Below are 24,125 nucleotides of genomic sequence, written 5' to 3'. Positions count from 1 at the left end.
GGATTGAGAGCTTGGCCGTCATGTTAGGATGATAGTAAAAGCAAAAACAATCCTTGTGTTCTCACAAGGACAGTAAAACAAGGAAAATTCAGACACGTGGGAAGAGGACAAAGGCTATTTGAGATTTAAAATTATGGTTAGGTTAAGGAAAATCGGATTTTGAATGGGAATAAATGATTTGGTCCTCACAAGGAGAGTAAAATAAATGTCTGTATGATGAAGAACAGGGTCAGGCATATAGTGAAATATAGAACGATTTTATTCTCAGAGAGTAGCTCTAGCAGAGCATTATCTTCAGACAGAAATGCCAAACCAACAACTGAAGACGAACAATATGTACAGATTCATGACATTCCATAAAGCAACCGAATACAGAAACATGATTGTTATTGTTCCACCGTATGAATATAAAAACAGATCTAGAACACTGACAGACTGATAGAACACTGGTTCTAGAACAAAGGTTCCAGTAGGGCAGACGTTATTCTGCATTCAGATGTCCAGTAGCACATGACCTACACCCGACACTCTTCTCTCCGTCTGCACCACAGTGAACTTCATTGCCACCAAATGGAGTGTGACTGTTGTGCCATCGTTGACTTAAAATGTTCAGCCAGTGCGCCTCTCCTCAAATCTGTATCCTCAATTTCCATTATGTTATAAAGCAGGTGATGATGAACCAGAGAACAGACAAACAGTCAAGTTCATGTTAACATAAAAAATATATATATAATAAGTTAAATCAACCAATCACTCAATAAAGATCAACCAAACACAACATTACTGTACTGACACTTCAGAGTAGAAAGGGATTGGAGGAGAGGACAGTTTACAGGCCTAATCCCAAACCAACTCCTATAAACCTATTCCCTAGCTTGTATAAGCATACCAATGTTCCCTAGCCCCTATAACCACTACTCCTAGGCCTAGGGGTGTGTTCGGTTTGGTGGTGGTGTGGTTTGGGAGTCAGGCACGTATCGTGCAGGTTTGGGTTGGATTCTTCTTGTTCTTTAACACTGAGGAGATTCAATACGGCTCGAACAACAACTGGCTCTCCCTCCCGCTCGTAGGAAAATACCACATTTCTAACCACTGTCTGCCGTACATAGAACACCACAGTCAAAGGTAGACGCAGCAATATGACATCAGCATTGACAACAGGGTGACTTCCTGCTTATGCATATCAATACCGTAAGCAGGTAGGCGCCCCACTGCTTTTGATATATTGTTGCATCTATATTTAAAAACCCAAGTCTCTCAGTCATAGGAAAATTCCACAGTTTACATCATACAAGCAGTTTATACATTATCATACAAACTTAACAAACCCATCCCCAATCAATTTATTGATCAGAAACATAAATGACCCCAATCAGCTTGTTTGTTGATCAGACCTGGGAGAAAATAACCACAGAGATAAATATTGCTTCTAGTAGGATGACATCAATCAATACTCTTCACATGTGAACATGAAAGACTAACGATTATTTTTGGTTTCTATCATTTTTGTGGTCTGTCATTTAATCATTTTTGTGGAATGCAGAATTATTCAGACTGGATGAATAAATATTTGCTATGGCAATGGGAGTGTGGAGGTCACATTGTGTTAGGTTTCGATCAAACCCTAGTCACTAGGGCCTAGTGCATGATAAGTACGGAGAGGGGAAAGAGGGCATCTGAAGAAAAAAAAAAGAAAAGAAAGAGTTTCACTAGAGACTATATTTATTTTCATTTTATTTTTGGGAGTATCACACCTTGTTCATTGCAGCAATCAGCAACCTTTATTCTAAAAACTGTCGCCAACACTTTATTGCATTCACACTCACATGCAAGCTCCCACACACACAAGCTCAAACACCGTACTTGCCCGGTGATGGGGGCGTGGTCGGGAGGGATGTACAGAAAGCCAAACAGGACAAACAAGAGTCTTAAATACTCCATTTCCAAACCCTCTCAGAAAACAGTCTGCAGATCTGTCTGGTGGTTCTGTAGTTCCAGGGCAGAGGGATGGACACAGGCTCCCTGCTCTCACACAAGGCTCTCGCTTTGGAGAGAGAGGAAGGGTAGGAGAGAAGCCAGTTTCTAGAGGGGGCAGCTGTCCTACTGAAGAAGAAGAGAAGGAGATGAAGAATGGTATGTATAGGAAAGAAAGGGGGATGGTGAGGAAAGGAGGGGGAGTGGGAATGTGTTCCAGTCCTTCTGGCAGGCTGGGAATACAGGTCACAGGTACAGGGGCATGCGGTTAGAGGATTGAGATGGGGGTGAGAGATCAAGAGTTAGAGGTCAGGGTTCACAGGTCGCTCCTAAAGTGCACGCTGATGCTGGGCGAGCGCTGGTTGTGGTTGGGGGTGGGGCTTAGATAGCCTAACTCCTCCTCCTGCAGGCTGCCACTGCACGAATAGCGGCCAGCCTCGGGGTTGCCACGGTTTCCTCCGGTGTTGTTTCCCTCAAAGGAGCGTGAGAACACAGCGCTGGCTGTACGCGATAGGCTGCTCAGTGCGCTATGGCTCGGCCCCTTGGGCACCGATTGGCTGGACGTCAGCGTCAGACGTTTGATTGACAGATCCAGGTTCTCGCCCAGGGTCTGCCCCCCTGGAGGACAAGCCTCCTTCTCCTTATGCAACCGTCCGCCTAGATGCCACTTCCTGCTTCCTGTCTTGGCCCCTCCCACCCCAGGGGTAACGCTGTTGCTGATAGTGATGGTAGGTGGAGTCAGTGAGTCCAGGCCAGCCCCTCCTGTAGGCCACACCCCTTCGTCCACTTCAGAGATATCCATCAACTCATCCGGGGAACCCAAATCCACTGCGTCTAAAGAGATAGAGTGAGGGGTTAGTTATCGTTAAACGACAGACAGAATAGTAGAGCAGTCTACAGGACAGGACAGTGGGCTGGTGCTGACCCTGGTAGTGAGTAAAGACACCTATTTACATGGTTGCCATTCAGCTGTACTACAGTTAGTGGTGCTATGATTAGTTAACTACTAACGGTTGATACTTGATAAGTTATCTGAGAACAGCAACAGGCAGAGGTCTGGGCAGCAGGAGTTGTAGAAAGCAACACACATACCAACCAACCACACACACACACACACAAACGACTAACAACTCACATCTGACTGCAATCTACAATCTTATACCAGCAGACAGACCGATAGGCAGGTCCTTCAGACACACTGAACTGATATACATACTGAAATTAAAACAAAATAAATACTGGGGAAGAGACTAATGACCAATCCAGACCTGCCTATTGTCCTCAGCTGCTGCAACTAACCAATCAGGAGAAAGCAGTCTGTCTCCCCCGGCAACCCAGGGATGTGTTGGAGCTAGGCGTTTTAGAGACCAAAATACCTCCACCCCCCCGCCACACACACACACACACAGAGAGAGAGAAAATGGATGGAGTGAGTGATGAGGAGGAAGGGATCTCTCAAACTGAGTAAATCGGAGAACATGTCAGGAGGCAACGCAGTGCGGCGAAAGTTAGTCAGCCAACCAATCAACCTTCATGCTTAGAGAAGACCACGCCTCCACACACTGTTACTTAGGTTACCCCGGGAATGGGGAGAGTCTTAGTACTGGGCCCTTCCTGCAGAGGGGGGCCCAGAACTCTCGTCCACCAATCGCCTCACAGACTTCTGCCTCCTGACCTCCTGACCCCTAGGACTGGGGTCGTGGGTGGGGCTGACCTCTGAGGCTGACCCCAGCGGCTCAGGCTCGGACTGGGTTAAAGGTCGGGGGTCGCGGGGTCGTAGAGAGTCTCCGTTGGGCATCGTCACACTGATCTCTGGGATGGATGACCCTTGACCTCCAGGGGTCACCGGGTCACCATCTACACTGACCTCCTGGGACTCTGGGGTCATGGAGATGGAGACAGATATAAAACACACACAAAGACACAGATAAGAGACACACAGACAGTAAAAAAAAATGTGATGGCAAAAAAAATCCTAGACAAAATCATGATGATCACACAGTATACAGTGACACTGCACATGCAGACAGTGACAATGTACAGTTGAAGTCGGAAGTTGACATACAATTAGGTTGGAGTCATTAAAACTCATTTTTCAACCACTCCACTAATTTCTTGTTAACAAACTATAGTTTCGGGAAGACGGTCAGGACTTTGAGCATGATACATTTTCCAACAATTGTTTACAGACAGATTATTTCACTGTCACAATTCCAGTGGGTCAGAAGTTTATACATACACTAAGTTGACTGTGCTTTTAAACAGCTTGGAAAATTCCAGAAAATGATGTCATGGCTTTAGAAGCTTCTAATTGGCTAATTGACATCATTTGAGTCAATTGGAGGTGTACCTGTGGATGTATTTCAAGGCCTACCTTCAAACTAAGTGCCTCTTTGCTTGACATCATGGGAAAATCAAAAGAAATCACCCAAGACCACAGAAAAATAAATTGTAGACCTCCACAAGTCTGGTTCATCCTTGGGAGCAATTTCCAAACACTTGTAGGTACCACGTTCATCTGTACAAACAATAGTACGCAAGTATAAACACCATGGGACCACGCAGCCATCATACCGCTCAGGAAGGAGATGCATTCTGTCTCCTAGAGATGAACGTACTTTGGTATGAAAAGTGCAAATCAATCCCAGAACAGCAGCAAAGGACCTTGTGAAGCTGCTGGAGGAAACAGGTACAAAAGTATCTATATCCACAGTAAAACGAGTCCTATATCGACATAACCTGAAAGGCCGCTCAGCAAGGAAGAATCCACTGCTCCAAAACCGCCAAAAAAAGCCTGACTACGGTTCGCAACTACACATGGGGACAAAGATCGTACATTTTGGAGAAATGTCCTCTGGTCTGATGAAACAATAGAACTGTTTGGCCATAATGACCATCGTTATGTTGAGGAAAAAGGGGAACGAATTTTTACTAGGATTAAATGTCAGGAATTGTGAAAAACTGAGTTTAAATGTATTTGGTGTATGTAAACTTCCGACTTAAACTGTACATGCATGAATAATAATGCATACAGTAAACTATTAAAACAGACGAGGCAGTGATCATGTGTAAACATTCAATGTAATAACGTGTCTAGGTAACATGTACAGACAGTGATAATGTCTAGAGAAGACAGATGATCAGAGCTGTAGTGAATGACAAGAAGCTAAACAAACGTCCTGATGCGGAGAACCCATTGCATGCTGAACTCCGGCAGAGAGTAGTCAGTAGAGATGGGTGAGTGGGAAGGGTCTGGAAATGAGAACCTCGTATTGCAGACAGACAGCCTAATGTCTATAATCACGACTAGCTACAGATAATAGGCCAGATACCCTACTGACTCCAGGTTATAGTTTCTAAACCGTCCGTCCGTGCGTCAGAGCCTTACCATGGCGTTTCCAGCGGTGTCCTCTGATAGAGAGTGACGTGACCGCATTCCGTGAAATCCTACAGGAGGGAATTTACATTCAATTATTAGTAGTTCAAAAGAGGTAAACAGGAAAATCAATATAAAATGCAGTTTATCAAAATCATCCATCAAAAAACATGTCTACAAACCAAGATCTTATGTTCACATTAAAATGTTAGAGTGCAACGTGAAAATACAAAATACAATTTTCCACAAAAAAAAAATAACGATCAATCTATGAACCTATGACTATAGATCAAAATGGATACTGTGTATACTGTATTTTATTTAGCTCCTTTGCACCCCAGTATCTCTACATGCATACTCATCTTCTGCACGTCTCCAGTGTTTAATTGCTGCATTGTAATTATTTTGCGACTATGGCCTATTTATTGCCTTACCTCCCTTATTCTACCTCATTTGCACACACTGTATATAGACTATTGACTGTATGTTTGTTTATTCCATGTGTAACTCTGTTTGTGTCGCACTGCTTTGCTTTATCTTGACCAGGTCGCAGTTGTAAATGAGAACTTGTTCTCAACTAGCCTACCTGGTTAAATAAAGGTGAAATAAATAGAAAAAAGTACCTAGAGGAAGTATACTGTGTAGATATATTTATTATATATACACATACAGTGCCTTCAGAAAGTATTCACATCCCTTGATTTATTCCACATTGTTGTGTTAGTCGGAATTTAAAATAGATTAAATAGAAGAAGAAAAAATGTCTGTCTCTGATCTACACACAATGGCCGATTTACAGTTTTGACTTAAATCTACTTCAAAAATCTATGGCAAGACCAGAAAATGGCTGTCTAGCAATGATCAACAACAAATTTGACATAGCTTAATGAATTTTGAAAATAATAAATGGACAAATGTTGCACAATCCAGGTATGGAACGCTCTAAAGAGACTTACCCAAAAAGACTCACAGCTGTAATCGCTGCCAAAGGTGTTTCTACAAATGATTGACTCAGGTGTGAATACTTACGTACACTGAACAAAAATATAAAAACACAACAAGTGTTGGTCCCATGTCTTATGAGCTGAAATAAAAATAACATTTGTTTACATCCCTGTTAGTGAGCAATTCCCCTTTGCCAAAATAATTAATCCACCTGACTGGTGTGGCATGTCAAGAAATTGATTAAACAGCATGATCATCTTGTGCTGGGAACAATTCCTGCAGTCCATGCAATTGGACTGCAGGAATGCCCACCAGAGCTGTTGCCTGAGAACATAATGTTTTGTAGTACGTCCAACTAGCCTCCCAACCACAGACTACGTGTATGGCGTCGTGTGGGTGAGTGGTTTGCTGATGTCAAAGTTGTGAACAGTGCCCCATGGTGGGGGTGGAGTTACGGTATAAGCTATGGACAACAAACACAATTGCATTTTATTGATGGCAATTTTAACGCACAGAGATACCGTGACAAGATCCCGAGGCACATTTATTTTTGATGTATCTGTGACCAACAGATGCATATCTGTATTCCCAGTCATGTGTAATGCATGGAGTCGGTCCTAATTAATTTATTCCAACTTACTGATTTCCTTATATGAACTGTAACTCAGTAAAATATTGTAATTTCTTGCATGTTGCGTTTATATTTTTGTTCGGTATAAACTAGATATCTGTATTTCACTTTCACCCCCCAAAAATAAAACCTTTTCATTATGTGATATTGTGTGTAGATGCGTGAGAAAAAAACAATTTAATCCATTTTGAAGGAAGGCTGTAACACAACAAATGTGGAACAAGTCAAGGGGTATGAATACTTTCTGAAGGCACTGCACATACCTAGAGGAAATATACTGTGTAGATAGAGAGTACATACGTACCTAGAGGAAGTAGGAGTGATCTCCACCTGAATGCTGCGAGCTCCTTCTTTACTAGCGCCAGACTTCAGCGCAGCACACTGTTGGGACGACTTGATGGCATTACCCACCTAAATAACACACACAATGTTAAGTACTGACAACAACCACAGGATGCTGTGTGTGTGTGTGTGTCTACGGTACTGTTGAAGAACCGCTGCCTGAGGTTTGATGAAGCAGCCTTCAGGATTACAGATTAACATCTCAATGTTTTAACACTGTGGGATTACAGGCACCACACACACCCCCTCTGGTGACATGACATGGGAGAGGTCGGTGTCCTGGCACACACCTGTGTGTGTTTGTGTGTGATGTCACCCACCAGTAGAGCTTCAGGGTACAGTTCTAGCTGAGCTCGGTACAGAACATCATCCAGCGCCTTGGAACCCAGGTCCATCTCCCCATTACACCTGGAACACACAAACTAATCAACCCTCTCATTCACAGGGTAGGGGTTTTTACATTTTAAGATAAAGCAAACCAGTGCGTCACAAACAACAGAGTTACACACACGGAATAAACAAACGTACAGTCAATAATATAATAGAAAAGGTCTATATACATACAGTGTGTGCAAATGAAGTAAGGAGGTAAGGCAATAAAAAGTAATTACAAGTAATTACAATTTAGCAAATTAACACTGGAGTGATAGATGTGCAGATGAGGATGTGAAAGTAGAAATACTGGTGTAAAAGAGCAAAAAAGTAAATAAAAACAAATATGGGATGAGGTAGGTAGTTGGTTGGATGGGCTATTTACAGATGGGCTGTGTACAGCTGCAGTGAGCTGCTCTGACAGCCGATGCTTAGTTGGTGAGGGAGATAAAGTGGGGCAAAAAAGTATTTAGTCAGCTACCAATTGTGCATGTTCTCCCACTTAAAAAGATGAAGCCTGTAATTTTCATCATAGGTACACTTCAACTATGACAGACAAAATTAGAATAAAAATCCAGAAAATCACATTGTAGGATTTTTTATGAATTTATTTGCAAATTATGGTGTAAAATAAGTATTTGGTCACCTACAAACAAGCAAGATTGCTGGCTCTCACAGACCTGTAACTTCTTCTTTAAGAGGCTCCTCTGTCCTCCACTTGTTACCTGTATTAATGGCACCTTTTTGAACTTATCAGTATAAAAGACACCTGTCCACAACCTCAAACAGTCACACTCCAAACTCCACTATGGCCAAGACCAAAGAGCTGTCAAAGGACACCAGAAACAAAATTGTAGACCTGCACCAGGCTGGGAAGACTGAATCTGCAATAGGTAAGCAGCTTGGTTTGAAGAAATCAACTGTGGGAGCAATTATTAGGAAATGGAAGACATACAAGATCACTGATAATCTCCCTCGATCTGGGGCTCCACGCACGATCTCACCCCGTGGGGTCAAAATGATCACAAGAACGGTGAGCAAAAATCCCAGAACCACACGGGGGGACCTAGTGAATGACCTGCAGAGAGCTGGGACCAAAGTAACAAAGCCTACCATCAGTAACACACTACGCCGCCAGGGACTCAGATCCTGCAGTGCAAGATGTGTCCCCCTGCTTAAGCCAGTACATGTCCAGGCCCGTCTGAAGTTTGCTAGAGAGCATTTGGATGATCCAGAAGAAGATTGGGAGAATGTCATATGGTCAGATGAAACCAAAATATAACTTTTTGGTAAAAACGCAACTCATCATGTTTGGAGGACAAAGAATGCTGAGCTGCATCCAAAGAACACCATACCTACTGTGAAGCATGGGGGTGGAAACATCATGCGTTGGGAATGTTTTTCTGCAAAGGGACCAGGACGACTGATCCGTGTAAAGGAAAGAATGAATGGGGCCATGTATCGTGAGATTGAGTGAAAACCTCCTTCCATCAGCAAGGGCATTGAAGATGAAATGTGGCTGGGTCTTTCAGCATGACAATGATCCCAAACACACCGCCCGGTCAACGAAGGAGTGGCTTCGTAAGAAGCATTTCAAGGTACTGGAGTGGCCTAGCCAGTCTCCAGATCTCAACGCCATAGAAAATCTTTGGAGGGAGTTGAAAGTCCGTGTTGCCCAGCAACAGCCTCAAAACATCACTGCTCTAGAGGAGATCTGCACGGAGAAATGGGCCAAAATACCAGCAACAGTGTGTGAAAACCTTGTCAAACATTTTCTGTAAGTCTTCACCTCTGTCATTGCAAACAAAGGGTATATAACAAAGTATTGAGATATGTATTTGGTCAAAAACAAGTTTATTTTCCACCATAATTTGCAAATAAATTCATTAAAAATCCTACAATGTGATTTTCTGGATTTTTCTTTCTCATTTTGTCTGTCATAGTTGAAGTGTACCTATGGTGAAAATTACAGGCCTCTCATCTTTTTAAGTGGGAGACCTTGCACAATTGGTGGCTGACTAAATACTTTTTTGCCCCACTGCCCCACTGTCTAAGTCTCCAGCTTCAGTGATTTTTGCAATTCGTTCCAGTCATTGGCAGCAGAGAACTGAAAGGAAAGGCATCCAAAGGGGGTGTTGGCTTTGGGGATGACCAGTGAAATATACCTGCTGGAGCGACTGCTACGGGTGGGTGTTGTTATGGTGACCAGTGAGCTGAGATAAGGCGGGGCTTTACCTAGCAAACACTTATAGATGACCTGGAGCCAGTGGGTCTGGAGACAAATATGTAGCGAGGGCCAGCCAATGAGAGCATACAGGTCGCAGTGATGGGTAGTATATGCAGCCGACGTGAGGAAAACATTTAAACGTGTCAACCCTCGCAAGGCTGCAGGCCCAGACGGCATCCCCAGCCGCACCCTCAGAGCATGCGCAGACCAGCTGGCTGGTGTGTTTACGGACATATTCAATCAATCCCTATCCCAGTCTGTTGTTCCCACATGCTTCAAGGAGGGCCACCATTGTTCCTGTTCCCAAGAAAGCTAAGGTAACTGAGCTAAACGACTACCTGCGTGGCCCCGTAGCACTCACTTCTGTCATCATGAAGTTCTTTGAGCGACTAGTCAAGGACCATATCACCTCCACCCTACCTGACACCCTAGACCCACTCCAATTTGCTTACCGCCCAAATAGGTCCACAGACGATGCAATCTCAACCACACTGCACACTGCCCTAACCCATCTGGACAAGAGGAATACCTGTGTGAGAATGCTGTTCATCGACTACAGCTCGGCATTTAACACCATAATGCCCTCCAAGCTCGAGACCCTGGGTCTCGACCCCGCCCTGTGCAACTGGGTACTGGACTTCCTGACGGGCCGCCCCCAGGTGGTGAGGGTAGGCAACAACATCTCCACCCCGCTGATCCTCAACACTGGGGCCCCACAAGGGTGCGTTCTGAGCCCTCTCCTGTACTCCCTGTTCACCCACGACTGCGTGGCCACGCACGCCTCCAACTCAATCATCAAGTTTGCTTACTACACCACAGTGGTAGGCTTGATTACCAACAACGACGAGACGGCCTACAGGGAGGAGGTGAGGGCCCTCGGAGTGTGGTGTCAGGAAAATAACCTCACACTCAACGTCAACAAAACTAAGGAGATGATTGTGGACTTCAGGAAACAGCAGAGGGAACACCCCCCTATCCACATCGATGGAACAGTAGTGGAGAGGGTAGTAAGTTAAGTTCCTCGGCGTACACATCACAGACAAACTGAATTGGTCCACCCACACAGACAGCATCGTGAAGAAGGCGCAGCAGCGCCTCTTCAACCTCAGGAGGCGGAAAAAATGTGGCTTGTCACCAAAAGCACTCAAACTTCTACAGATGCACAATCGAGAGCATCCTGTCGGGCTGTATCACCGCCTGGCATGGCAACTGCTCCGCCCACAACCGTAAGGCTCTCCAGAGGGTAGTGAGGTCTGCACAACGCATCACCGGGGGCAAACTACCTGCCCTCCAGGACACCTACACCACCCGATGTCACAGGAAGGCCATAAAGACCATCAAGGACAACAACCACCCGAGCCACTGTCTGTTCACCCCGCTATCATCCAGAAGGAGAGGTCAGTACAGGTGCATCAAAGCTGGGACCGAGAGACTGAAAAACAGCTTCTATCTCAAGGCCATCGGACTGTTAAACAGCCACCACTAACATTGAGTGGCTGCTGCCAACACACTGACTCAACTCCAGCCACTTTAATAGTGGGAATTGATGGGAAATGTAAAATATATTACTAGCCACTTTAAACAATGCTACCTAATATAATGTTTACATACCCTACATTATTAATATCATATGTATACGTATATACTGTACTCTATCATCTACTGCATCCTTATGTAATACATGTATCACTAGCCACTTTAACTATGCCACTTTGTTTACATACTCATCTCATATGTATATACTGCACTCAATACCATCTACTGTATCTTGCCTATGCCACTCTGTACCATCACTCATTCATATACAGTGCCTTGCGAAAGTATTCGGCCCCCTTGAACTTTGCGACCTTTTGCCACATTTCAGGCTTCAAACATAAAGATATAAAACTGTATTTTTTTGTGAAGAATCAACAACAAGTGGGACACAATCATGAAGTGGAACGACATTTATTGGATATTTCAAACTTTTTTAACAAATCAAAAACTGAAAAATTGGGTGTGCAAAATTATTCAGCCCCCTTATGTTAATACTTTGTAGCGCCACCTTTTGCTGCGATTACAGCTGTAAGTCGCTTGGGGTATGTCTCTATCAGTTTTGCACATCGAGAGACTGACATTTTTTACCATTCCTCCTTGCAAAACAGCTCGAGCTCAGTGAGGCTGGATGGAGAGCATTTGTGAACAGCAGTTTTCACTTCTTTCCACAGATTCTCGATTGGATTCAGGTCTGGACATTGACTTGGCCATTCTAACACCTGGATATGTTTATTTTTGAACCATTCCATTGTAGATTTTGCTTTATGTTTTGGATCATTGTCTTGTTGGAAGACAAATCTCCGTCCCAGTCTCAGGTCTTTTGCAGACTCCATCAGGTTTTCTTCCAGAATGGTCCTGTATTTGGCTCCATCCATCTTCCCATCAATTTTAACCATCTTCCCTGTCCCTGCTGAAGAAAAGCAGGCCCAAACCATGATGCTGCCACCACCATGTTTGACAGTGGGGATGGTGTGTTCAGGGTGTTGCTTTTACGCCAAACATAACATTTTGCATTGTTGCCAAAAAGTTCAATTTTGGTTTCATCTGACCAGAGCACCTTCTTCCACGTTTGGTGTGTCTCCCAGGTGGCTTGTGGCAAACTTTAAACAACACTTTTTATGGATATCTTTAAGAAATGGCTTTCTTCTTGCCACTCTTCCATAAAGGCCAGATTTGTGCAATATACGACTGATTGTTGTCCTATGGACAGAGTCTCCCACCTCAGCTGTAGATCTCTGCAGTTCATCCAGAGTGATCATGGGCCTCTTGGCTGCATCTCTGATCAGTCTTCTCCTTGTATGAGCTGAAAGTTTAGAGGGACGGCCAGGTCTTGGTAGATTTGCAGTGGTCTGATACTCCTTCCATTTCAATATTATCGCTTGCACAGTGCTCCTTGGGATGTTTAAAGCTTGGGAAATATTTTTGTATCCAAATCCGGCTTTAAACTTCTTCACAACAGTATCTCGGACCTGCCTGGTGTGTTCCTTGTTCTTCATGATGCTCTCTGAGCTTTTAACGGACCTCTGAGACTATCACAGTGCAGGTGCATTTATACGGAGACTTGATTACACACAGGTGGATTGTATTTATCATCATTAGTCATTTAGGTCAACATTGGATCATTCAGAGATCCTCACTGAACTTCTGGAGAGAGTTTGCTGCACTGAAAGTAAAGGGGCTGAATAATTTTGCACGCCCAATTTTTCAGTTTTTGATTTGTTAAAAAAAGTTTGAAATATCCAATAAATGTCATTCCACTTCATGATTGTGTCCCACTTGTTGTTGATTCTTCACAAAAAAATACAGTTTTATATCTTTATGTTTGAAGCCTGAAATGTGGCAAAAGGTCGCAAAGTTCAAGGGGGCCGAATACTTTCGCAAGGCACTGTATCTTATGTACATATTCTTTATCCCCTTACACTTGTGTCTATAAGGTAGTAGTTTTGGAATTGTTAGCTAGATTACTTGTTGGTTATTACTGCATTGTCGGAACTAGAAGCACAAGCATTTCACTACACTCACATCTGCTAACCATGTGTATGTGACAAATAAAATTTGATTTGACAAAAACAGATGGCACTGTGATAGACTGCATCCAGTTTGCTGAGTAGAGTGTTGGAGGCTATTTTGTAAATGACATCGCCGAAGTCAGGGATAGGTAGGATAGCCAGTTTTACGAGGGTATGTTTGGCAGCGTGAGTGAAGGAGACTGGTTTCATGGTTAGAGGTTAGGGATAGTGTGTGTGTTTTCTCACAGTGCGTAATGTATCCCAGTGATGAGTTGGACCAGGAACTCAGAGGTGACGGTCAGACGAGAGCTGATGCCTTTATACCTCCTTAGCTGTTGCCGCGGGTAACCACAGATACACACCCTGTAGACCAATCAAACAGCAGAGAATACCGTAATTCAACCAATCACAGTACAGAGAATACAGCCACCAACCAGAACACAAATGACAAGCTTCGAGAGTTTCTTTATAAAAGACCAGGATGATTTGAAAAATCCATAATATACTGTTGTGTTTCTTCAAGCAGCCAGATTCCTCTAGATCAGTGGTTCAAACGTTTTATAGTCCCGTACCCCTTCAAACATTCAACCTCTAGCTGCATACCCTCTCTAGCACCAGGGTCAGCGCACTCTCAAATGTTTTTTTTGCCATCATTGTAAGCCTGCCACACACTACACCATACATTTATTAAACATAAGAATGAGTATGAGTTGTCACAAGCCGGCTCATGGGAAGTGACAGAGCTCTTATAGAACCAGGGCACAAAAAAAATACAATAATTTTGCTCTTTATTTAGCAATCTTACAGATAAAACTTATTTGTTCATCAAAAATGGTGAATAACTCACCACAGGTGAATGAGAAAGGTGTGCTTGAAAGAATGCACATAACTCTGCAATGTTGGGTTTCATTGGAGAGAGTCTGTCTTAAATCATTGTCCACACACAGTCTGTGCCTGCATTTAGTTTTAATGCTAGTGAGGGCCGAGAATCCACTCTCACGTAGAGCGGAAGCGCAGCCCTATCCAGAAATCTGACAGTAGCTTCTGATTAAATTCAATTTTCACAGAACCGCTTGTTGCAATTTCAATGAGGCTCTCTTGTTCAGATATCGGTAAGTGGACTGGAGGCAGGGCATGAAAGGGATAACGAATCCAGTTGTTCGTTTTGTCCGTTTTGGGAAAGTACCTATGTAATTGCGGACCCATCTCAATCAGGAGCTTCGCTATATCACATTTGACATTGTTCGTAAGGTTGAGTTCATTTGCACACAAAAAAATCATACAATGATGGAAAGACCTGTGTGTTGTCCTTGTTATTGCAGACAGAAAAGAGCGCCAACTTCTTAATCATAGCCTCAATTTGGTCCCTCACATTGAATATAGTTGAGAAGAGTCACTGTAATCCTAGATTCAGATCATTCAGGCAAGAAAAAACATCACCCAGATTGGCCAGTCGTGTGAGGAACTCGTCATCATGCAAACAGTCAAACAAGTGAAAATGATGGTCAGTAAAGAAAACTTTAAGATCATTTCTCAATTTAAAAAAAATGTGTCAATACTTTGCCCCTTGATAACCAGCACACTTCTGTATGTTGTAAAAGCGTTACATGGTCGCTACCCATATCATTGCATAATGCAGAAGATACACAAGAATTCATGGGTCTTGCTTTAACAAAGTTGACACTACAGTGAAAAGGGTTCAAAACATCTTTCAAGCTGTCAGGCATTCCCTTGGCAGCAAGAGCCTCTCTGTGGATGCTGCAGTGTACCCAAGTGATGTCGGGAGCAACTGCTTACACGCACGTTACCACTCCACTATGTCTCCCTGTCATGGCTTTTGCGCCATCAGTAGAGATACCAACATGAGCAGCAGCTGCGTTTGGCTACATACGGACCGTTAGTGGATTTCCCATGAGAGAGTAACGGTTAATGTGATTAGATGTTAATTATGAGGCTACCCGTATTTGACTTTGTGTTGTTATTTTGCTGAACACTAGATAGTTTCGTTTTATTGTTGTCAGTGAAACGAGGCTACTCGGGTGACAAAAAATAAACTCAACCAAATGTGAATCACATTTTTATCTGTCGTACCCCTGATGGCATTAAACGTACCCCAGTTTTGGAATACCTGCTCTAAGGCAAAGAGTAGAACTGCAGTGAGCTGATCACCTCTCTGTCTCTCTTTAGCTCAGTGTTCATCACACTAATGCTCAACCACTGCCAGCAGATTAACAACTCCTCAGACAGAGACCTTGTGTGTGTGTGTGTGTGTGTGTGTGTGTGTGTGTCCTAGGCTCTCAGGGAAAGTGGTAGTATCTTGGCCCAGTTCTCCGCTAAAGTCTTTAAGAGGATCAAATAAGCGGATGCTGGCAGGGGAGCGTGTGTGTGTGTGTGTGTTACCTGGAGCTGAGCTGGCAGAGGGACTGCAGAGATGAGGAGGTCATGTAGCTGAGAGCTGCATTGTAACACAGCAGCAGGAAGGTCAGCACCTCGAACCTACACACACACACACACAGCAACGTTAACACAAACCAAGATCTTAAGCACTTCAGCCAAATTGCCATAAAACAAATACATCACACTGCAGCCCAGCTCCAATTCAACCATAACTCTGTCTGACCTGTTCTGAGCCGTAAAGGTTTCTCTCTGTAGGTGAGGCCCGCTGTACACCACTCTACGCAGCCCATGATTAGCTAGAGCCCCTTCCGTCAACGCCAGGGAGCCAATGGTGGAGGGCTGGGGGGGGAAGGGTTTATTCATATTACTATCTTGATCTATAAACAGTTATTTAAAGATGGTCATGGATTATAAACTTTCATCTAGGGAGGATTTAATAGTTAGCCAACCCCATCCATATACCATGTTCATAGAGAAAGACTGACTTGAAAGGTGTACTTACCTCGTGGTAGACTGAGGGTTTGGAGAGGGAGGGGACAGTGAAAGAAAGGACTTTACTCTGTCCATCCTTATCTACAATCTCCTACAGAGAGAAAGAGAGAGAGAGAATGTCAGTGTGTGGGCGAGGGAAATAAAAGCTATTTTAAAGAGTACACCTTCAAGCGAAGCAGTGTCTCAGTGGTGTCTGTCTGTGTGTGTGTCTGTGTGTAAAGGCCTGTTAGGCGATGTCAGAGCTGTTAATGTCAGGATGAGTAATCGCTGTGACAGGATGCTGAATGACAGCTGACCTACTCTGCTATTCTGAGACAGACAGCGAGAACGAGAGCGAGAGAGAGAGAAAGCTCTAATTGCTAACCCCCCAACACCCTCCTGAAAGTGTGTGTTAGAATGTGGGTGTGTGTATCTCACCAGATTATATATCCCCAGTAGCAGGGCCTCTATACAGCCGGAGGTATGTGGGTCCCTGGCTGCAGACGGAGCCAGGAGGAGGGACCAGAGCAGCTCAGGGAGGAACTGGAGAACAAACCGCTGCAGCCGTGGCTCTCCGCTACGATAGAACTCAAACAACTGGTGACACACTGGCTCCAACAACTAGAAGATAGATATAGAGAGGGTTTGAGGGAGAGTTCACTTTTTGAAATTTTAGCTTAGTTCTGTTAAATACCTAGGTTGTTAGTGTTTCATTAGCTGGATATTTAGCAAAGTCCAGAAGCTCCTGGTGAGCATTTTTGCAGAATGTAGCAATGCTAGTGGAAACGGATTGTATCAGTGTATGCATTAACGTTGTATGTGCGTGTGTGTAGTACGTACATCACTGTAGTTCTCCCTGATGACTTTATAGAGCGCTGGGACCAGGGAGCCTTTCTCCTTCAGAGACGCTGCGTAGCTGGACACTGCACTGTCAGGAAGGGTCTGTACACAATCACACAGATCAACACTCTGTACCCCTGTTATTTCAACCTTGAAATAACAGGTAACTATGTGTGTACTAAGCCCACACATCTACGTTTGTGTGTGTGTGTGCTGACAGACAGAGATACAGTGAACACTGATGAGGAGACAGTGACACTGGCACTCCCCTAACACACATACACACCAGGGTTTCCGAGAGGAAAATGTGGCGGCAGACAGCGGACAGGCAGAATTGAATTTTCTGGACCCATATTCATTGGGTGCATAACCCACTAGGGCGACCACCCACGGTGTTCAGAATGACAGAATTCACACTTAGATTATGGTAATGCATCTTAACAGAACATGCAACTCGAGGATGCAATAGCGTGCTTCCTTCTTACCGAATTCTAATGCATACTTTGAAGATGTACTTTTCCTCAGCCAACAAGACGAGTAACGAACAGCAAAATCACTAGCCTATCCCCAGTAATAGAAAAGTTGACCTATTCTATTGGTCAGCTTGTCGTTCTGTACGAGAAAGAAATAGCCAATTCCAAACAGATTCTAGGACAGTTGTAGGACGATAGATCCCAAAATTCATGAAAACCAGTAGGCCTAGACTTCACCAAAACATCTTTAAAAAGAGGCTGATGCAACAAATCAGAACATTTAGCATAAAAATGTTGATTAACTATTATTTCTTCACAGTGTAAGCTCAGCAATGCACACAAGGCAGTATGCTAAGCGCAAATGTTCGTTGCATAATGCAATTAGCGGGATAACAGTTGTCAAAAGCACACCGCACGTCAGCAGTTTCATATGACAGACGAAAACATCATTTACAAATGTCGAAAAGGGGGAGATCTAAAGATGCAACTAGCATTGGTTGCTAATATGACTAGGATGGAAGTTTGGCTACAGGACAATGAAAGAAAATTTATTTGAAAACCAATAGCTACTGGTTTCAATGGCATATGGAAGTCTTTATAAAATACAAGGTAAGGTAAGGTATGCCTTATAAGACATGCCTCATAATACGCCTCATAATATGACATAAAATGTTCAGGTTTCAAACAATTAAGAATATGTTTTAAAAATGCATACGGCCTCCAGCTCATTGTAAAGCGATGTGTGATGGATTAAAGCCTGCCTATCATTGTCTATGTACTTGAATAGCGAATGGGAAGCAAGCTTCAATTACCAGTTGAGAAATAAAAAAAGTATATATTTTTAATTGTCGACATCAAAACTGTTTTAAAGACGCGATGGCTTTTCCAATTGTTGTGTAGTGATGGCTTTTCCAATTGTTGTGTAATGATTGGGCTTATAAAAGCATGCTTTACCCCATTAACAACGAACGAGCTGTGTGATCGCTGATTTTCCGCTCATATACAGGCTCTGTATCCGTTTGCTGTGCGTGTGATAAATAAAGACAAGTAATGACCAATGAAAATACACACGCACCAATTTAATACCACAAAATTATGCAAATGAACCAAGAGACCGATAAGATCGGTCAAATGCATTTTCAGCAACTGGTATTTCCATCAATGAATAGACTAAAAGTCATTATTTTTTATTTATGGGCTTGGGGGGGGTAAAAGCTTACCGGCTAACTGAAAACCTGACTGACAGACACACACCTTAAACTCTGACAGCCACTCCTCCACCACTCCTTGGTCCATAGCCAACATCTTCCCTCATCTGCTGTTGTGGACACACCTCTACCTGGGAAGCAAAGAGAGACTGTTGTTAGTACACTCTAACTAAGACAGACACACAATACAAAATCCATTTCTCTTTCCCTCACTCTCCCTTAGTTACAGCTTCACACAATCTCTGCTGTTTCACACCTCTCTCACTATCAACAGCACTCTCCCTCGCGCTCTCCTTATAATGTTACTTCAGGCTCTCCCGCAGTTACATAAGAGTGTGTGTGAGAGAGATGGGGAGGAAAACAGTGTTAAGCCCCCACTCCTCCATCCATTTCTCCATCCTTCCATCCCTCCCCTCATGGATTTGATGTTTGTTCAAGACAATGAAGTACAGCACTAATTCTGTGTGGTGTGTGTGTGTCGTGAGAAGTGGGTGCAAGGAGAGGAGATGGACCATGTCCACACACCGTGAGAAAGAGAGGGGAAGAGTGAGAAAGAGAGAGAGACAAAACTCTCATGCAGGAACATGTGCTCAGATTGGAATTATTATTTCTTCAACTACTTCTTAAGATTATTTACATTCACATGATGTCACACAAACACATTCGTCTGGTTCCACGAGACTACACACACAAAGTCACGCGCACACACACAGCTCCTCGTATGGTATAAACGGAGCTAGATGAATCATGCAAAAATCATCCATCTACAGTGTGTTTCCATGAGCTCAGATCTGGCCTACTAGACTAGAAGACATAATGACCAGACGTTGACCATGGTACCGGGGGATCACCGAGCTAAAGCAGCATGTAGTGCTGCTCCCATGTTTCATGAGCTGAAATAAATTATCACAGAAATGTTCCATACACACAAAAAGCTTATTTCTCTCAAATGTTGTGCACAAATTTGTTTACATCCCTGTTAGTGAGCATTCCCCCTTTGCCAAGATAAATACATCCACTTGACAGGTGTGGCATATCAAGAAGCTGATTAAACAGCATGATCATTACAATGTGCAGTTTTGTCACACAACACAATGGAACAGATGTCTCAAGTTAAAGGAGCGTGCAATTGGCGTGTTGACTGGAGGAATGTCCACCAGAGCTGTTGTCAAATAATTCCGTGTTCATTTCTCTACCATAAGCCGCATCCAATGTCACTTTGGCAGTATGTCCAACCGACCTCACAACCACAGACCATATGAACGGCGTCGTGTGGGCGAGCCGTTTGCTGATGTCAACGTTGTAAACAAACAGAGTGCCCCATGGTGGTCGTGGAGTTACAGTTATTGAGAGGACAATGAACACAATTGCATTTTACCAATGGAAATGTTAATGCACAAAAATCCTAAGGCCCATTGTCAGGCCAATTTTCTATGACAACAGATGCATATCTATATTCCCAGTCATGTGAAATCCATATATTAGGGCTAAATACATTTATTTAAATTGACTGATTTCCTCATTATGAACTGTAACTCAGTACAAATCTTTGAAATTGTTGCATTTTGCGTTTTTATTTTTGTTAGTATAGGTGGAGACACAGTGGAGTGTTGGAGGCGGCTGGTCTATATTGCCCAACACCAAACAGGAACGTGGGCATGTGTGTGTGTGTATTCTAATATTCACCTCCATGTTTCACAAAACCTGTTTCAGAGAGCCTGCCAACCGGTTATAAATGCAATCACAAAGAATCATTCACGGTCTCACACACACACACTGACCTCTAGGTTATTACCACAGAGCTTAAAACAGGCAGCCTTTCCTCATAATCCTCTCTATTTAAACAACACATTCCTCTGCTAGTTTACACTTCTAATCTTCTCTGTGTGTGTGTGTGGTCCGAGAGGTACAGTAAGCCCAAACAAGAGTAGCAGCCAAACAAACAACCTTTAACATCAATAGGCCAGCCACACACACTCCAGGTGGATGCTATGTCCACAGTAGTAGTTTCTTCTCCATCTATCAATCACATCACCAATACCATCAAACTTGTCCTATAAACACAGCCTATCAGAAACAATCTAACAGACAGCACAGCCAATCACATACTCTTACACTGGCTAACTGGAGAACAAGCTATTCTGAATCAATGTTATTACACAACACACTACTTACTGCACTGTCAGTAGGAGATCTTTTATCGCAAGACTGTATACCAACGCACACAGAACAGACACATCCACCCACTCACTATGACATCTCTTTCCAATACATAGGCCTACTCACACTATGATGCGTCCCAATTCTCTGTGCTTTCTCTCAAAGAATGCACTCCTCCCCACACACTTAAAAACAATGGGTTGGTGTAAGCAAGGACTAGCTGTGTTCAAAGCAAGTTTCCACCATATTCCTTACACGTCTTACTCCTTATTAATCAAAGAAGTGAACAAGTGAAAAATGGACAGGGCAAGCCAAGGGCTGCTCTGGCATGTTATCAGACCGGAGCAAAAGCCAGGAAGTGAATGGGCCAATCAGAAAACCCTGTTTTGGAGAGCTTGGAGGATAGAAGAAAAAGCTGCACGAGCCGCTTTTTCCTGTGTTACGGGGTAAAACACACACACGGCAGTCATATAATTGTGCCATGCCCTAGAGGAAACAGAGGAGCGAGAAAGAAAGAGCGCTGTAGCCCAAATGAGGTGAAGGAATGTCCTGAAAATAGTCTACATTATCCTCATACTCACTCACACGAGTACACACACAATCCTAGCAGATATCCCTCTCCTTTGGAAATAATGCCCCCGCTTTCCTAACCTCTTACTTCCTCCAGACTTCCTCTCCTCATCGCTCAATCACCCGATTCTGCAGAATCTGCACCCCCCCCCCTTCCCCCGCAGTAGTTTCTCTGCCAGCAGCAGTAGTGTGCCTAACTCTAATTAGTAGCTCTGTGTGTGTGGTCTGATAGCTGTGGGTTCTGAGAGAGAAAGTGGACAGGCTGGAATCTTCTTATAGCAGCCTACACTCCTGTTCTCTCTCCCTCTCACTCTTTCTTCATCCCCCTCTGTCTCAGGTAACTATAGGCTCGGCCCTGATCATATTTACAGAGAGCTCCTCATACTGCTGTTTGGCAAACTGTCCTATCATTCTGTATAGCAGAGGGACTGTGTGTGCACCATCCTACAGAGGTTCCACTGCATTAGAGCAGTGTTTCTCGCCAGTCTCTAGGGCTTTACTGAGGAAAGCTGCGTCACATGTCAGCTATTGCAAAAATCTGAACAATGCATTACTCAACCTGCCCGACAGGCAGGGCAGAGAGTGCACACACACACACACCAACATTGATAATGAAACAAAGGATTTTAATCAAACATGCTTGACAGAGCGAACACACACAACTGGCTAAAGACTCAGTATAGGGTACACACCCACACCTATGTCTATGTAGTGCCCACCACTGATCGATCCTACAGGACTATTGATCAGCGTACAGCCACAATATCCACCGGCAGAAACCCTAAGCAGTAGTTAGACCATCACTATAAACATCATCCTTGCCATCATCATTTAGCTACATCATGTGGAGACTAAACCACTGACCGACTGAAAAGGATACTGCTTGACATTAGACTATGGGTACTTGCTAGCTAGCTAACCAGAAGACGAGCTGAGGGACAAACTTTTTGACAGCCTTCTGGCTAAGGAAGCTACCTGTCCTGGGCTTGTCAGGCCAATGACAGTTAAACCTGATAGCTAGCATGCTGGCCAACGTAGTGACGGAACTAAGTTTGCTGCTAATTGTATGAGTTTCACTTCACGCCTGTCAGTTGGCTAGCTAGATGCTAGCGGGCAAGATCCTTCACCTTTCACACAGCTTCGCAAGTCTGGTCGACAGCTATACACAAACTCGCTACATACAAACTGTAGCTATTTAACTATTCTCGCAAATTACTTTGTGTGATGTCGCTAGCAGCAGATCTAGCTAATTTATATGCTTCCGAGCTCGACATAATCTCTAGCCAAATCGGCCAGGTTACAAACTGAAAATGTGCATGCAGAAAGCGCTCTCCAAAAAGACGAACTAACTAGCTGTCTGGAAAGTTGTTTGTTTACTTACTATCATGCTATCTCGAGATTTCCTTTGTCTCCAAGTCCACTATTGTTCCGTCCGAGGAAATGGGTAGATATCAATTACTCCATAAAGACACTAGCAAGCTAAATCATTAATCAACATCAAAACCTCCATTTTCATTTACTCACACCACTCTCCAACACTAGAGTGAACTCGAGAAGGACTAATTCGGAATGACAGGAATGGTAAGCCAATGGCTAAGCAGTATAAAAAGTAAGAACCGCGCCTTCAGAAATAGCGACCAATTAAATTTGATGTAGGGGCGGGACATAATATTTTTTTACAAATAGGGTAGATTGTCGCTGTCATCGCTGTTTGACAGTCCGGCCATGGTCATAGTTATATGATTTATGACCTTTGTGTTTTAGCCATCATATCTTATAGTTGTAACTTTTAAATGAAACTTTGATACGTGATTTTAAAAAGGAAAGTATACTATGTTCCATATTAAATCAAATCTATTTTTATTTGCACATGCGCCGAATACAACCGGTGTAGACCTTACAGTGAAATGCTTACTTTAAGAAAAATACAAAAAAAGTAATAGATAAGAAAAACAAACAATTAAGGAGCAGTAGTAAATAACAATCGCGGGGCTATATACAGTGGGTACCGGTTCAGAGTCAATGTGGAGGCTATATACAGTGGGTACCGGTACAGAGTCAATGTGGAGGCTATATACAGTGGGTACCGGTTCAGAGTCAATATGTGGGCACCAGTGTCGGGGTAATTGAGGTAATTATGTACATGCAGGTAGGGTTATTAATGTGGCTATGCATAGATAATAACAGAGAATAGCAGCTATGTTGTCAACTCTTTAAAGAGTTGTGCTTTCGCAAAGTGGGTGGGGTTATATCCTTCCTGTTTGGCCCTGTCTGGGGGTGTCCTCGGATGGGGCCACAGTGTCTCCTGACCCCTCCTGTCTCAGCCTCCAGTATTTATGCTGCAGTAGTTTATGTGTCGGGGGGCTGGGGTCAGTTTGTTATATCTGGAGTACTTCTCCTGTCCTATTCGGTGTCCTGTGTGAATCTAAGTGTGCGTTCTCTAATTCTCTCCTTCTCTCTTTCTTTCTCTCTCTCGGAGGACCTGAGCCCTAGGACCATGCCCCAGGACTACCTGACATGATGACTCCTTGCTGTCCCCAGTCCACCTGGCCATGCTGCTGTTCCAGTTTCAACTGACCTGAGCCCTAGGACCA

At 43.6% G+C, this 24,125-nt stretch overlaps 1 protein-coding gene across 9 annotated transcripts; it reads right to left on the bottom strand.

The window, feature by feature from the left end:
- Positions 1–236: 236 nt before the first annotated feature.
- On the bottom strand, positions 237–23,104 carry LOC109907298 (hyccin). 9 transcript variants are annotated; one of them, XM_020505186.2, is made up of 13 exons: positions 22,913–23,104; positions 18,848–18,932; positions 17,121–17,222; positions 16,719–16,901; positions 16,312–16,392; positions 16,033–16,148; positions 15,813–15,908; positions 13,659–13,775; positions 7,559–7,676; positions 7,231–7,337; positions 5,363–5,421; positions 3,553–3,852; positions 237–2,808 (listed from the first exon to the last, which is right to left on the bottom strand). In XM_020505186.2, exons 2-12 carry the CDS (start codon positions 18,896–18,898, stop codon positions 3,572–3,574), a joined length of 1,311 nt encoding a protein of 436 aa, XP_020360775.1. In that variant the 5' UTR covers positions 18,899–18,932; positions 22,913–23,104; the 3' UTR covers positions 237–2,808; positions 3,553–3,571. The 9 variants fall into 9 exon arrangements, 7 of the variants coding, with proteins under 7 accessions (XP_020360775.1, XP_031649041.1, XP_031649042.1 ...); XM_031793181.1 differs by having other exon boundaries at positions 7,589–7,676; positions 22,913–23,103; XM_031793182.1 differs by lacking the exon at positions 22,913–23,104 and adding an exon at positions 21,088–21,288 and having other exon boundaries at positions 7,589–7,676.
- Positions 23,105–24,125: the final 1,021 nt, after the last annotated feature.

Source organism: Oncorhynchus kisutch, linkage group LG17 (assembly GCF_002021735.2).
Source record: "Oncorhynchus kisutch isolate 150728-3 linkage group LG17, Okis_V2, whole genome shotgun sequence".
Taxonomy (NCBI): Eukaryota; Metazoa; Chordata; class Actinopteri; order Salmoniformes; family Salmonidae; genus Oncorhynchus; species Oncorhynchus kisutch.
The sequence above is the reverse complement of the archived record's forward strand: the minus strand, read 5'-3'. Positions and strand labels throughout refer to the sequence as shown.

Bases quoted from the DNA above. Each gene is read 5' to 3' on its own strand.
- LOC109907298 (XM_020505184.2), bottom strand. From the start codon at position 18,898: ATGTTGGCTATGGACCAAGGAGTGGTGGAGGAGTGGCTGTCAGAGTTT. The intron at 16,393-16,718 runs GTGAGATACACA...TTCTCTCTGTAG, and splicing joins TACTGGGGATATATAATCTG to GAGATTGTAGATAAGGATGG. The intron at 7,338-7,558 runs GTGTGTGCCAGG...TGTGTTATTTAG, and splicing joins TCACACACAAACACACACAG to GTGGGTAATGCCATCAAGTC.